The sequence below is a fragment of the Macrobrachium nipponense genome, chromosome 26 (genome assembly GCF_015104395.2).
Source record: "Macrobrachium nipponense isolate FS-2020 chromosome 26, ASM1510439v2, whole genome shotgun sequence".
In the NCBI taxonomy this organism is placed as follows: Eukaryota; Metazoa; Arthropoda; class Malacostraca; order Decapoda; family Palaemonidae; genus Macrobrachium; species Macrobrachium nipponense.
In genome coordinates this window covers 40,389,944-40,405,370 of record NC_087215.1, presented here as the reverse complement: position 1 = coordinate 40,405,370, position 15,427 = coordinate 40,389,944, and the positions used below count along the sequence as shown (strand labels likewise).

General features: G+C 34.9%; 1 protein-coding gene across 1 annotated transcript; it reads right to left on the bottom strand.

Annotated features, from left to right (window-relative positions):
- Positions 1-1,069: 1,069 nt before the first annotated feature.
- LOC135199642 (uridylate-specific endoribonuclease-like) lies at positions 1,070-8,574 on the bottom strand. Its single transcript, XM_064227801.1, has 6 exons — positions 8,538-8,574; positions 5,824-6,057; positions 4,387-4,525; positions 2,313-2,512; positions 1,756-1,985; positions 1,070-1,441 (listed from the first exon to the last, which is right to left on the bottom strand). The coding sequence occupies exons 1-6, from the start codon at positions 8,572-8,574 to the stop codon at positions 1,211-1,213; spliced, it is 1,071 nt and encodes a 356-aa protein (XP_064083871.1). The 3' UTR covers positions 1,070-1,210.
- Positions 8,575-15,427: the final 6,853 nt, after the last annotated feature.

Sequence of the window (15,427 nt, the reverse complement as noted above, 5' to 3'; positions counted from 1 at the left end):
ATCTGCCATCACTTGTAAAACAGGTTACCACTCGTGTGTAAGTTGCAATGTATTTTATATTATTTTATCCCAGAATTGCATATGCAAATTGTAGACATTGTAAACTAAATTGTTACTAAATCTAAAGAAAAATGTAATAAAATGTCGTTTTACTCTTGATAAAGCGAGATGAAATATATTTCCATACAAGGTTGAAGCTGACAGCACTTGCCAAGTTGCCAGGGCATTTGCATTAAAGTGATAAATACGTCCATTAGCCCCTGAACTCGTTGACGACCTTACATACCATTTACGAACTTGTGCTTTATAATTAAGATTACTGACATTTTGTACAGAAGCAAGAGTTTTTGAAATATGAGAAGGCAGGCTGTTCACGGTGATTGACTTCCCAGCACAATACACACGTAAGCGTTATTTTGTAATTATAGCAATGAAAAATTGCCTTCCAAACGACTATAAAATCCTGTTTCAATTCTCCATAACGACTAAACACAATAAGTCAAAGTTACAAGTTCAAAAAATCTTTTTGTCCAAACCACAATGAATGTCTACAAATTCTGAAGGTTCAAGTTATAACTTTCACGTCGGATCCGGGAAACTCTGTCTGTAAGTAATGTTCGTGACATTTCTTTTTCAATCTGAGTCATCATTGCAGACGAATATAGGGCTCTTTATCGTCTCGCATGCATCTCTCTCCAGTAGGAATAGCATCGAAGTGTAAAGTGTATCTTTATGTTTCATAAAGTTTATGAATAATCATGATTTAGGATTAGTTTTCAAGAAAGCTAACCTATATTTCATATGCTTTTAATACACGCCTATGCACTGAATTTTAAACTAGTAAGGTAGCTACACAGGAGTGAAGTATGCTTTAGAAAACGTGCATTTTTCTTATATACCGAAATTCATGAGAAAAGTCTGTTCAAAGTAGAGTTGAACCACTTTGTAAAATCAGAGGTGAACGGGAGTATTTGATGCTACTCCTATCATACGACCTCTTTTTCGGAATCTTAATGAAACTCCAGACGTAAATCTATAAAATATTTTATTGATAATCTACAGCACCTGCCTTAAGAAAATAATAAATTATAAATGATACCATAAATTAATGTTTGGAGCGTTAATAAGACCTTGAAGACAAAACATAACTTTCACTTGATGACAGTATCATCTGCATTCACGCTAAATTACTTCACTCATTTTCCAAGACTTATAAATGTGGGTAAGCACTGCCAATGAGCGTTTTGCCGGCGTACTTATATGTCCAGGTCTGAATCTTGAACTGGTGACCTCCCATCTGAACTGGGCAGAGGGAGTCAGGTCTAGCTAAGAAGCACACTGTGTACACGGCTATCTCGAATTCTGGAGACGTAGCTATGAATGAGCTGCCGACACTCTTCTTGTAGTTAAGCCATTCAAAGTGATCTTCAAGGACCAGGCCCTAGATTAGGATAGTCATGATGATAACATTGCCACATCGATATTTTTGTTTCATAAGGTAATATTTCATTGGAATGAAAACAAAATGGCATATAACTTGAAAACTAAAGATAAATTAAAAACGGTCGCGCCACATTTCCAAGTGTATTAAAGATGAAGTGTCAACTTTTATAAGGTCTGGACAGTTTATTCTTTATTGTGCAACCATTGAACACAAACAGAACTTTATATATATAATTATAAAGAAGTCAGGTTTTCAAATATCAGACATGACTGAAAAGAATGTCTGTTCTTAGAGCTGAAAGAGAGACTTACCTTGACGCCAAAATCCCTCACTTTACTCCAGCCGCCATAGTCAAGATTACCGGCACTTTCCTCCGTGTAGAAATAGACCCAGTTGTGGAACCCGGAGACAGCACCCTTCTTGATCTCCCCGACGAAGGCGTGCTCGAAACCGGAGGAGCCGAGAGCGCTGCCGCTGCCTCGAGGGTAAAGGTCAAACCAAATCTCCTTGATTTTGCTTCTCAGACTACCAGTGCAGAGTTCTGTAATGGAAACGGTGAACCGAATACAAGATGAAAAGAAGAGAAGCCATTAAATGTATTTGAATTCATATGGGTATTATGCATACGTTTATTCATGTATTTGAATATGATGCGCTGATATTTAGCCCTGATGATATTGCAATACTTTTCCCATTGTCCAACTTTCCCAATATTGACCTCTTCATATAAATATTTTGGGTTGAGCATTTTGTTTTATGTAGCCACAAGCGGACTGCAAATTCATTATAAAACTACGTTTTAATTAGAACATAATGGCATTCATAAGCCTGATTATGCTGAAAGTATTAACCTCGTTTCATTTCTCACTTTTTTCGTAAAGGAAATCATCTGTCATTTGCATGACCTTTGTGGCCATGATGGCGTCGAGGAAATTCTCCAGTTCAGCCACTTCTCCGGGTTCTTCGATTTCGCCTTCGCTGACGTTCGGGATGTAATTGTCTTGAAGGGCGATGAGGGCAGAGATGGTAGGGCCGCTCAAAGCCTCTGGTGGTACATGGGTGAAGAATCTGAAAAGAAATGAACTCCGAATTAAAAATGAACGTAGGGTTAGTTGCCAGCGTCAATTTTCAAGTAAAAGTGTTGAATCCCTGTCGCTCATGATAAGGGGGTGAAGTTATAAATCTTGATAGTCCCATAAAAAAGGATCAGCATGAGAATCGAAATATTGCCGAATAGAAATTACATGCTGGTGTCTTACTGTAAAGATGTGGCTCCAATATTAAGTATCTGGAAACGTGCAAATTTCGAAACTGTAAAAATGTGACCTTGTGTTGTAAAATTGTCGCTCTACCATGATGTTAACTTTCTAGGTTTACAGACTATTTCTAAAAAAGTTGACAGAATGAATTCAGGCTTTTCAAAGCAAACCTTTCCTTCTAAACTATGCCCTATAATGAATAGTTATTCATCTACTTTCTATATTTCCATTGAATGTTTCCTGATATGGTAAACATAACAAACCCTATGAGGTCATGTTACCAGAAACAACCAATAGTGGACCTTAGAAATTCGCTAATTATTACTTGGATGGTAAAACAGATATGGTTTTAAATATTAAGGCTTTTTAGGGTGAACACTTGTGTTACTAAGGCAAAGTGTTGTCTGAATGAAGCCAAAGTACTCTTTCTTGCTTTTTCTAACAAAAGGAAATCAACTACATTTGCTGTGAAATATCAGTTTATCTTCAGTCTTCAACAATAACCCGGCTGGATATCCCCACTTCTACCATACTATAGTCCATACTGGTGACAATGACTTTTATAAACAATCGTCTATATTAGCATTTTTATTGCCATAAATTTCTTCTCCTTTACACAAACAGCCATTAAACAACCACAGTCACCATCTGATATTTTTCACAGCCGTCAAGGCACAAATAGCTGGTTTTACATAAATTTTGAACAGATAAAATAACTTTTTTTGTATGTTTATGGCAACATTTGTCGATCGGAATGCAGTGTTATCTCATTTAAATACCATACGATTCCGAAAATTGTATTTTATATATGTTTACATATGGCTAACATCTGCTCCAGCCCAAAGACATAGAGAACGTGTGAACATCGCACGCCGCATTCCCTAGGTCACCAATCGTATCTTCACCGAAAAACAAGTTTGTATTCTACAGCATATGTTAAAATAAGGCTGTTCACATTCGGCCTCTGATGAGACTCCGTCATACTGAATGACGCTTGAAATCAGAAGGGTTGTGAAAGTCTTTGATTCCCCGAACGGGACTAAAAAGTCGAGAAACTAGTTGTATCTACTACGATATACCTCCTTGTACAGTAGAATGGACCTGAAAGCAACACATTTTTATTATAGAAACGGTCATTAGCTTCATAATCCAAAAGCTATATGGGTCAGAATGGTAAATCATCACTTGATTATTTTCTGATTGGTAAATAATATTCCTTCTGAAATAAACCTATTAGTAAATTTAGAAAGTGTCATGAGTTCGGCTACATAAAATTTTACTGCATTGGTTATTCATTGTTTTTTAAACTTTGTACACAGAAATACAGGAAAGAAAATTGAAACGGTTCTATTGATGTTTAACTTTCATACTTGAACTAAATGTTTTCCGGTGGAAAATCAAAGCTGTAAGCTGAGAGTATGATATCGACAGATACAATTTTTGGGTCACAATCACATTTTTGGCAGTGATGTTCGTACTGTATGGGAATTTGCCAACGCCATTCTTTTCTGTTAATCAGCTGGGAAAGTGTAACCTACTCTTGTCAACTCATATCAGCATCTTCTAACTGTAAGTTACTATGACCAAATGGGTCAATGTCATTTTACGGGCATTATAGCACTCATGGAAGCCAGGTAAAAGGGGCCATCTTTCAAAGTACCCGAAGTCATTTTGCACACTTACGGTCCAGGTGCCACATCCTCAGATGTGCTGCCTTTACCCTGAGGGTCAACAGTGATCAGGCTCCCAACGTTATTGACGTCGAAAGACAAAAGGGACTCTGTTAGATGCCTGAGCTCATTATCCGTGACACCCTCGCCACCTGGAAAAGAAAATGACAAATTATGATGATTCTGTTGGAGCCTTAACCATGTAACTTTGTCTCGGTATTTTTCTTGATAAGTAGTAGGTGTCTGCCATATCTCGTGTATAGTCTTTAAATATATTTATTCGTCCATTCCAACGGCCCCTCCCACTCCTTGGCTCGATCTACAACGCTTTCTTTCTTGGAATCTCTTTCTCTCACTCATACGTTTCATGTCTAAAACATCGAAATCTAGTCTGTTATATAATAGGATGCAGTGTTGCTGATCAAAATACTAGTCTGTTCTTGAATTTAGTCGTAAGAAAACGTAAACAAAAACATTTTTGTTACATCGTCAAGTAAGGACAAAGCGATGCTGCGTCAGGATTTCTGAAATTAAGATACAGATCGTTAAAGTTTGAGAATTATGAATAGGAAAATTAGCAGCTTCGGATTCAAATACATTGTGTATACGAAGACTATTTGTTGTCCCCAAATCAAACCTCATTTTAATCAGTAAGTCTTTTGCCGTGTCTCTTGAGGTAAATCTTATACTGCCACTGGGTGTTTGCTATTCAGCCTCAGCTTCAGCTATTCCCTATCAGCATGTACTTTATTTTTCTACAATAACGTTCTCAAGATGTAGTTTGGGTGCAGCATTTGCTATTGTGCACGCAATTTGTTTTTTAATTATTCAACAAAAATAGTCTAATATAGAAAGTATCAAACCACCAACATTTAGCTATGCAGTGCTATACTGCTGGCTTTGATTTAAAGTTTTCATTTATTTAATGCCTTCAGGTTTGAACAAGAGCCTAAATTACATGCTGCCTTTATCAGGACCTCATTGTTTGACATCAGTGTACTAAAATTTAAAAGAAATGGTTTGAATAGGTGGCAGGTTTGACTCCCTGGGAATGTGGATATGGTAAACTTAGCAGTCAAAAATATTAGATAGCGAGCGGTCATCATTCAAAAGTTCTCAGATGTTTGCTGAATTTTGTAAACGTGAATTGAAGTTAGTTATTCGTGCATGTAATCCACTGAAGATTGGACTCTGTTTTTTCATAAAATTATAATAAGACATTTTTTTTCCTTTTTTTCATACTCAGTGCTGGCATTGTACCAGGCATTCATTTGGTGAGTAGGGTTTTGCCTACCGGATCCGAATGACGACTCCGGGCTAACGCATTTAGTTGGTGAAAGGGATCGCAAAAACAAACTGTATGAAAAGTGGTAATAAGAAGTCAATTAAGAGATGAGGCAAGATTTTTCGGGAACTTATTCCAAAAACTCAGGTACTGAATTGGACTCACCTCCACAAAGGTCATTGTAGTCGTCACAGCAGTTGCCATGAGAGGGACATTTATCGTTACACTGGCAGGGCTTAGAAGACAGGTAGGCCTCCCCACAACGGTCTTGACAGCTGAAGCAGATTTCAAAGTAATCCTTGCAACAATCGTAGAACTTTTTGCAAGAAGAGTTGCACTGGCAGCTTTTAGAAAGGTCCTTCTCTCCGCATCTCCCTAAGCACGAGTCACTGTAGGCTCCTGGGGTTTGGTTGGAAAAATGTGTTGTGGCATTGAACATTCAATATATAGTTACTCAAATTTAAATTTCACTTCTATGCTTTATATCATGTTACATATAATTAATGCTAAGACTTAGAACTTTGGCAAATTTTACTAAATTGTACAAAATCTCAAGATCAAAGGCACTCCAGCTAGTTTGTTCTAAGTATCCCTTATGTGAAACCAGAGTATGTTGATTTTCTCACTTTTTTTTAACAAACTCATTCCCAGACTCGTTGGCTACGTAAGCATGTTCGCATCCCAGGACAGTATCATCACTGACCCAGATATTCTACTTGGGTTGCATCAGGCTAGCCTTCATCGGTTGTGTTAAGTCTTAAATACAATTAAAACAGATATTGTCTCATATAGAACCAAAAGAAAACGTAAGAAACTGAAGAAAAAATACAGAACACTTTTTCTCAAATAGTATACATAACTAAATCGTTTTCACTAAATCCTTTTACAAAAGTATGACTATATAGTAAATCATTGATATCTCTCTCTCTCTCTCTCTCTCTCTCTCTCTCTCTCTCTCTCTCTCTCTCTCTCTCTCTCTCTCTCGGTAGTGCTTTCAAAAAGGGAATGGAATCGAAACATGAGCATCGAGTATACAAAGCAAATGAAGCTCCGTTGTCGATATGTGTGATTTCCATGAGAATAAATGTGCTTCACACATTTCCTTATTGTTTGATGCTTAGGGAATTTGTTCAAATAAACAAAAACTTTTATGTGTGGGTGCATTACTAACTGTATTATTATTGTGTTTACATTCAGTTTTGTGCCGCAATGAAAATTATATTTCAGACACTTTTTGCGAACATTTTGTTGTACTCCTTTTCCTCCTTTCAGTTTAAGAAGAATCTATTTTCATGGAGTACAGAATTGTTTGTCCTTGTTTGGCAGAAAGAACCGTATTACCATTCAATAAAACTGAAAAACTTCCTACAAATACAACTTTCGCGCTTTTTGTTACTGAAGCTATACAGTTCAGTTATTGGTGTTTGATGTCTTACCTATGTAGTACTATTAGAAAATCGTGAGTTCAACCTTTCATACTGCACTAACATCTTATTAGTACTGGGATTGTTAGCGATATGGAAGATGCTATTTGATATACGGAGGTATAGCGCCCATGATGAAAAGGATTTTAATGCAAACAAAATATTTATTGGTGATAACCGTGTCGGATGCCAGCCGGCCGCCACGCCCCCTTTGAAATTCCCTATGTCGCTAAAACTTTAGCACTCTGGTGGTCAAAAGCAGATATTCTCGGCCTACCGATCATTTTTTTTTTTACACAATTAACAATTGATGAGAAGCTTTTTCACTTCATTAAAAAGCTTTTAGTTCACTTGGCTGAACTCTTGTTTCTCTGGCTGCACTAACCCACCATCCTCATTCAATGTGGTAGTCAGCTAATTATAACAGTTGGAAAGACTCATTCCAAACAATGATAATTTTCATGATAGAATTAATTATTTGGATACTTACCTATTGTTAAAGTGCAAACCCATCCAGCCTCCCCACATCTGAGTTGGGTGCTCATAAAGAGATATGACAGAATATAAACATTCCAGCACCATCTGGTGGGAGACAGATTAATACCAAGACAGTCCTAGCGACTTAGCCAAGGGTATTTTTATTTTTATTTTTTTTAAATGGCAGTCGCACCAATCGAGCCAAGGATAAGCTAAATTTAACGGTAAGTAAGTATCCAAATAATTCATCATGAAAATTGTCATTTTCATTGCCATTAGTATTCTCCCTAAACCAAGTTAGTCATTACCCATGACAACCACTCCACACCGTCAAGAAACCTGATAGCTCTTGGCACCCCCATAGAGACTACAGGCACCTCAACCTCCAAATGAAACCTAATCACTACTCCTTCCACCCTCCATAGGGCAAGAATCTTCTCCAAGCACAAAAATATCCTGAAAATGGAACATATATCTTCACTTGCTCAATATTTGGTCTCCCAAAATTTAGGGGCTACACTCCAAAGGCTGATGAACAACAGCCTTGTAGATCTCCCTTTTGCCTATGCTATGCCAACAAAATACTTATATTCACCAGAAAACCATCAGCACATAATGGCCATTCTATCCCTTCTACAAGACAGTGGCCTAGCTATCGGTGTTTCCTATGAAGTCCTGGTTTGTCTCATCCAAAAACTGTGTATGACCTATACCCTTGATGGAAATATCCAACCCCAACCACAATAAAACAACATATAGTATAAATCACAGATTCCTGACCAACATTGCCCAGATTATGGCACCCACAATATAACAAGATGCTCACATCGAGTTTACCCAAGGAGCCTTTAAAGCCACAATCTTCACAATGCTGGCTGGCATTTCCCTTCCCTAACCCTAAGTCAGACTCCTATTCACTAAGTGCACATAAAAAAGGCTGGTAAGTGAATGCTGATTCGTTTGTATTCATTTACTTACCAGCAGCGACGAGCAGCACTAGGCAAATGGTCCTCATTTTAAGAAAGGCTCAGGTTTTCGTGTAATCGTTTCCTATAGCATGAAGATTTACGAAAAAGGAAGAGGCTCAAGAGGCTGTAGTAAACCTTTCCTTTATATGTAGGGGCTATTTATAGGAGTTTTTGGGTAGCGTTCACATGGAATACTTGTGTTAGATAACCGACTGAGTTTCCTAAGAAACATAAACATTTTACGTTTCAAATTAAACTGTGATTTCAGGGATAAGTTAGTGCTGAATTATTTGAAATATTGACTTAGGTCTAAACCAAATGTCTTCCTCAAAGAATTTTATCATTTTTACTTTAGGTTATTTTGTACTTTGATGGAATATGTTGTTTTGGGTAAATCGAGTCTTTTATTGTCATCCCTGATCTCACAGTTTGTTATCTTAACTTACCTTGAAACTCGCCAATGTCTGAGATAAGAAAGTTTTTCTCAGCGTTAAGTACACAACACACTACATGTTTAATGAATAGCATGAAAATATATTGTCTGACCACTGTACCTAAACTTATATTCTTCATGTATGCCTGTTCGAGTAATTCACAGTATGTCCTTGGTTAACAATATCTTTTGCCATTAAGTAATATCTCAGCCTAAAAAATAAATGATTCTCACTCAAATGTCTTTCAGCTCATTATTAGAGGTCAACCTAAAGAAGTAAATATCCGAAGTTTTATTCCATATTAAATCATTAAAACTTGGATTTGATGCTCTCCCTTGAAATAGGTATGTGTGAACCCTACGAGTGTTCATTAAATGCATAAGATAATGCATTAAATCAACAAATTCTAAGCAAAGAACCTGAATTCGACAGGATTTGCGTTGCTGAATCTTAATAAAATTGTCTGTCACTTGAAGGCTTATTGGCTATGTTCACTGTTTTTCTACTTGCAACTCTAAAAACAAACGTTTGATGCTGGTCAGGATAGGAGGATTTATAACGTGCAATTCCCTGTAGGCATAAATTATTTTCGGGTTAATTTAATGCCAGTGGATTATTGAAGGCTTAATACTGAAAATTGTAAAATGTATCCTTTCAACTTTAATATTATATATATATATATATATATATATATATATATATATATATATATATATATATATATCCGTCCAAAACGGAATTACTTGTATATGTGACTAGTAAATCTCCCCTAACCGGAACTCGAACCTAGTCTTACTGGGTTATGTTAGGTTGACATTGAGTAAATGCTCTTAGTGACAGGCGTATCCAAAAAAATTGCTAAGAAATTAAAAAGGTTACGAGATTAACATATATGTTTTGTAAAATTTGGCATATATATATATATATATATATATATATATATATATATATATATAATATATATATATATATATATATATATATATATGATATGTACATATATTTTCACACTTTTCAGGACGCCTTTCACAACTAGCCTTGAATCGATTTGTAGAAACAAAAGCAGAAACCTTAATTAACTCAATTGGCAGTGTTTGGCAGCAGAGTGAGGAGGTTAGCCAACAATATCATCTCGGCCACGAAGACGCCTGTAAGTCAGTACTTGCTTTCATACTTACGTACGATAGTCAAATTTAGCTACGTTTTCCCTAGAAATGGAAGAACTCACCTCCCTCATTCTAGCATAAGATATTAGCACATATATATACATACACACACACACACACACACACACACACACACACACACACATATATATATATATATATATATATATATTATATATATATATATGTGTGTGTGTGTGTGTGTGTGTGTGTGTGTGTGTGTGTGTTTACTTATAAAGTAAATCCAATGTAAACTTTTTACTTAAAAACATGAAGCCCATAATACGCGAATTCACCTTACTTTAGGAATAACTTGTAGCCAAGGGAAATTATACATACGTGCATATGTCTGGCTAGTGGTAGAGTCTAAGGCTTTCGGATAATTTCTACTCTGTGCATATGTACTTAGCGTACATGCGCCCGTAAGCATACTTCATTCCTATGTAAACTGTTATGTTGGATATTAATTAAAATGTCGAGAAAATGGCATATGTAGGGTTTGCAGTCAATAGTTTTTGAATTAAACAGTCATTGTGACAATGCAACATTTAGAAATGCGATAAAGGAATCCAGAGAGTTCATTCATTCATGACCGAAGAACACAACATTCATAAGATTTTAAGGTCATCCTGGACTGTGGAATTTTAGGGATTACTATCAGGTAAAGGATAAGATGTTGACAGTATTGTCGATTGTATCAAAAAATTTTCAAAACCTCTTCACAAAGGATAACAGAAATTTAATATGGTAGTCTGGAGTAAATTTTCAAGCTTCGCCTTATGCTACATTAAATTTCAAGTAATGTATATTTTCAGTTAGAGTAACAACCTTGTCTTTGAAAGTTAACTGTCTCAGTTAATGAAGATTGATTGACCTCTCAATTTTTCTTACACACATGAACTCACGTCTGGTTCGTAATAAGTAATATTAATTGCTTCGTTAATATTTTAGAATCCTGTTAATATATCCTTTGTGTGGTAGTTTGTGTACATTATATATATATATATATATATATATATATATATATAATAATAATATATATATACTATATATATATATATATATATATATATATATATATATATATATATATATATATATATATATATATATATATATATTATATATTATATATTGCTACTTTCAAAATGCATGTTTCCCCTCTTTGAAATGTCTTGTAGATTGTGTAACATTTTTTCAGATTCCTAGATAGCTTAGAATAGGATGTTTTAAAATGTGTGTTCAGATTTCGCATTACGTGTTATAAAAGATATATATACAAGTGAGAGAGATCTCCGTTTGCTTCCCTAATCTGTCAACACGTGGGATAGCAAGCGAGCTGGAGTCTTGCGTTGTTATCAAAACATGTCAATCTTAAGTGTCACAGCTCAGCCTCCGTTTCGATCGAGTAGAGTACGTCTTTTTTTTTTTTAACAGACTCGTCTTGTACGCATATGTCTTTGTCAAGTCCCACGTGGGAATTGCTCATTTTCTTTATGAAGATTGCATCAGATTTCAAAGCTACTGGAAGCATTCGTGACAAGAACGTTTTGTATCATATCTGCTCTGTCGTTTTTGCAAGGGAAGATTTACATTCGATCATAGAACCTCGAGGCAGTTAGATCTCCCTCTCTCTCGCTCTCTCTCTCTCTCTCTCTCATTCGACATCCTTGAGATTATATTAACGTAACGTAAATTGGTCACTCGTAACTTGTGAGAATTTCATATTTGATATTTCTTAGAGTTTATTTGGTATTATTTAATTTCTTTTGTGGAATCTGAACAGACATCATTTTGTAACGGCGCCTGGTTTTTGGGTTTTTGTGAAATTGTGTAAGACAAGACTGCAGCAGAGAAAGAAGTTGGTATACCAAAAAGGTAAAGTGTTATATTTTTATTAGTTGCAACTAATAACAGTTAGGTAATAACTAATAACGGATAGGAATTGTGTTTAACTAATAACTAAAAGTTAATGGGAAAAGTGTTTGGTTAACTATAACGGATGGTTGTGAAGGTTTGGTAAAAACTGTTGGTTACAGTGTTTTTGAGTGAAAAAGATTTACACTTTTACACATTGCTGATTTTTTTGTGTTTGTGATTGTTCCATTGTTTGTGCACTATTTCATTTTCTTATTGAAGTGTGTCTTTTTATTTTATATTTTCATTTGCATTCACAATTTAATTGACTTAGTTATTTTCATTGCTTTATCATTGCACATTTAATTAAATTTAACGCTTGTGAATTGATTTGCATTTACTTAGAATTCTTTTCAAGTTTTGTTGTTGTTTAGTACTTGTGAATTAATTTCTGATTTCAATTATTACTTGTGAATTAATTTCAAATTTTCAATTATTGCCTAACACTTGAATTTTGATTGAATTAATTTTCTTGAATTTTGTGAAAAATTAATTTTGATTTAATTTTACTTAATTTGATTCAAGAATTAATTAAACTTTACTTTGTTTTCAAGTAACAGTAATTTTCCCTGATATTGTGAATTTCACTTATAAATTTTGAATTTAATAATAAATTTTTGTATTTAAAATTTTTTATAAGTGTGTTCTTTGTCTTTAACCAGTACATTTAATTATGATTATATTGATGACAGGTAGAGACATAGAATGGTAATTGATTTGCTTTCCTTCAATTTTCTTGAAGTGACTTAGAACCAGGGAAGTACTTAGACTTCTGAAATCAGGGAAATACTTAGACTTTTAAAGTTGTTGATGGAGTGATGCCCTTTGATTAATTTAATTACTTTCAAGATTACCTCACACCTGTTTTGATGAACTTAGTCTGATTTTCTGCAATACTGGTAAGTGTTAAGGGATCACTGTTGCCTTTAGAGTATTCAGTCGTTTAAACGTGTTATGAGGGTTCAGGTGTCCGGCTTTTGGTGAGGTAATATTTTATGCAGGGTAACCAGATACTTGGCACTTCATAACAATATATATATATATATATATATATATATATATAATTATATATATATATATATATATATAGTACATATATATATATATATATATACATATATGCACGTATTTTACTTAATGTAAACAAACTAAAACAAAAAGTAAAATGTCTAACGATCCATTTGCGTACCTACTATGAGATAACACTATAGATAGCTAAATTCCAGACGAGTTGTTGTTCAGTTCTGGTTTCTTCCTCTTTATAACCAGTGACTGAAATTAGAAGGTCCAGCCTATTTGAAGTTCAGAAAGTCAGTACTTTAAAATCCAGGTCAGTGAAAGGATGGTCTTGTGCCAAACTGTGGTCCGTATGACTGAAAAGGGTCGTTTTGAAAGAGGAAACATAGTTCTAACAGAAAGACCTCTGCATTCTTAAATACTTTCTGCGCCATCGAGAATAGGACCCCCACGTATCGCATACAACACCGCGAACGATTAAACGACACACGAATTAAGGTCCACAGGAAGAGTAGGTGTCTCCCTCAATGGTGATCAACTTGTGAAACGGACAGTAAAAAAAAATTGGAGCTATTATGGCGAAAGCTATGAAGGGATGGGTAGGCATTTCTTGCAACTTTTTTCTGGCCATATAGCTATTGTGAACTACTGTGACCAAGGTAAGGTCATTAATTGTACTTTACATCTTTACTAGCTTGGGATACTGTACACCGGTCTGGGATAAACCTCCTCATTTAAGAAATTTTTCAGAATTGCCTCAAGTACAAATAGGGGATAAGAGTTTTCAGTAAAATAATTCTGGAGGAAAACTATGTCATGATGAGAGAGTTTATTACAACAAACAATGTAAGCTTTATTTATTAATTTGTAAAAAACCTGAGATTATTTAATCCCAAGCCAGTAATTGTACTTTTCCTGTAACATTAGTTTCGAATTTCGAACTTATTGTCCAGTTCTGTCTCACAAGAAAAAGAAATGTTATGGTGACGAGAATTGAAATACTCATAGGACAAACGCATGAGTGATAGTTCCTTAAATACAAGGATTATATATATATATATATATATATATATATATATATATTATATATATATATATATATATATTATATATATATATATATATTTATTATATATATGTGTGTGTGTGTGTGGTATTTTATGTATATATCAAATACATATACATAATGTATATAAAAATTATTTATAATATATATAATATATATATATAAATATATATATATATATATATATACCCCGTATATTATATATATATATACATTGTACTATATATATGTGTATATCATATATTTACTGTAGATATATATATATATATATATATATTATATCTTATTATATATTATATCGTGTGTATATTTTTATGTATATATCAAATGCATATATAACTACATATGTATTTAGAAATATGTATTATATGAATTTTTTTCACATCACCGTTATTCATATACATGCATTAAGCTACAAATGTCCTTTTATGTCCAATTCGCTCTACCTCGGAATAACATATTTTTATATATGTTAACCGAAGGGGAATTTTTTAGTTTATAATACTTTTGTCCTTTCGTGGATTCGAACCAGCGGACAGAAGAGAAATCAGGACTTCAGTAACATTACAGCTTCTTGGCCGAGTCGGTAATGCCACTGAAGTCAAGAATTTTCCATCCGTGATGTAAATGGATGAGGGTGCCCTTGAGAGTATTTTTACGGTATTTCTACAGAAGCAATCCGTGGTGGCCTAGACTATGGCAATTGACGTTTTCCTGTTATTTTACCCATGGAACAAGAATTTAAAGTAATATTTATTTTGACGACTGTAATTAACCCCCAAGGGCCAGTACTAAACATGGCAAAATACATTGGACGCCCCAATCCCTATTGGATGTCGTATCCGCGGTTACGTTCCTTGCAGTTCGTGTGGAACTATTCTTTAGAATTACCCTGCAAGAAACGTAACCGCGGATACGACATCCACTAGGGATTGGGGCGTCCAATGTATTTCGCCATGTTTAGTACTGGCCCCTGGGGGTTAATTACAGTCGTCCGAATAAATATTAATTAAAATTCTTGTTCAGTAGGTAAAACTGCATAGAAAAACCACAACTGCCATAGTCTGGGCCTCCGTGGATAGGTACCCTAGATCTACCATTTTTACTTGATGGGTCTCGCCTACCCATCCGGGGTAGCTACTGAAACCGATGTCAAATCCTGAGAAAGGTCACCTTTACTTCAGGGACTTGTGCCCCTTTTCTCATTGCAGTATGGTCCCCAACGTCATTCAGCAAAAGCCACAAAAATTCATACATTTCACGGGAGGCCTCCAAAGCTTAACTCCAACCGTCTACCTAA

Excerpts from the sequence above, each read along its gene's own strand:
- LOC135199642 (XM_064227801.1), bottom strand. The coding sequence starts at position 8,574 with ATGAGGACCATTTGCCTAGTGCTGCTCGTCGCTGCTG. Across the intron at positions 6,058-8,537 it reads AGTGCTGCTCGTCGCTGCTG|GAGCCTACAGTGACTCGTGC; the intron begins GTAAGTAAATGA and ends ACCAAACCCCAG. Across the intron at positions 1,986-2,312 it reads TGATTTCCTTTACGAAAAAA|AACTCTGCACTGGTAGTCTG; the intron begins GTGAGAAATGAA and ends TTTCCATTACAG.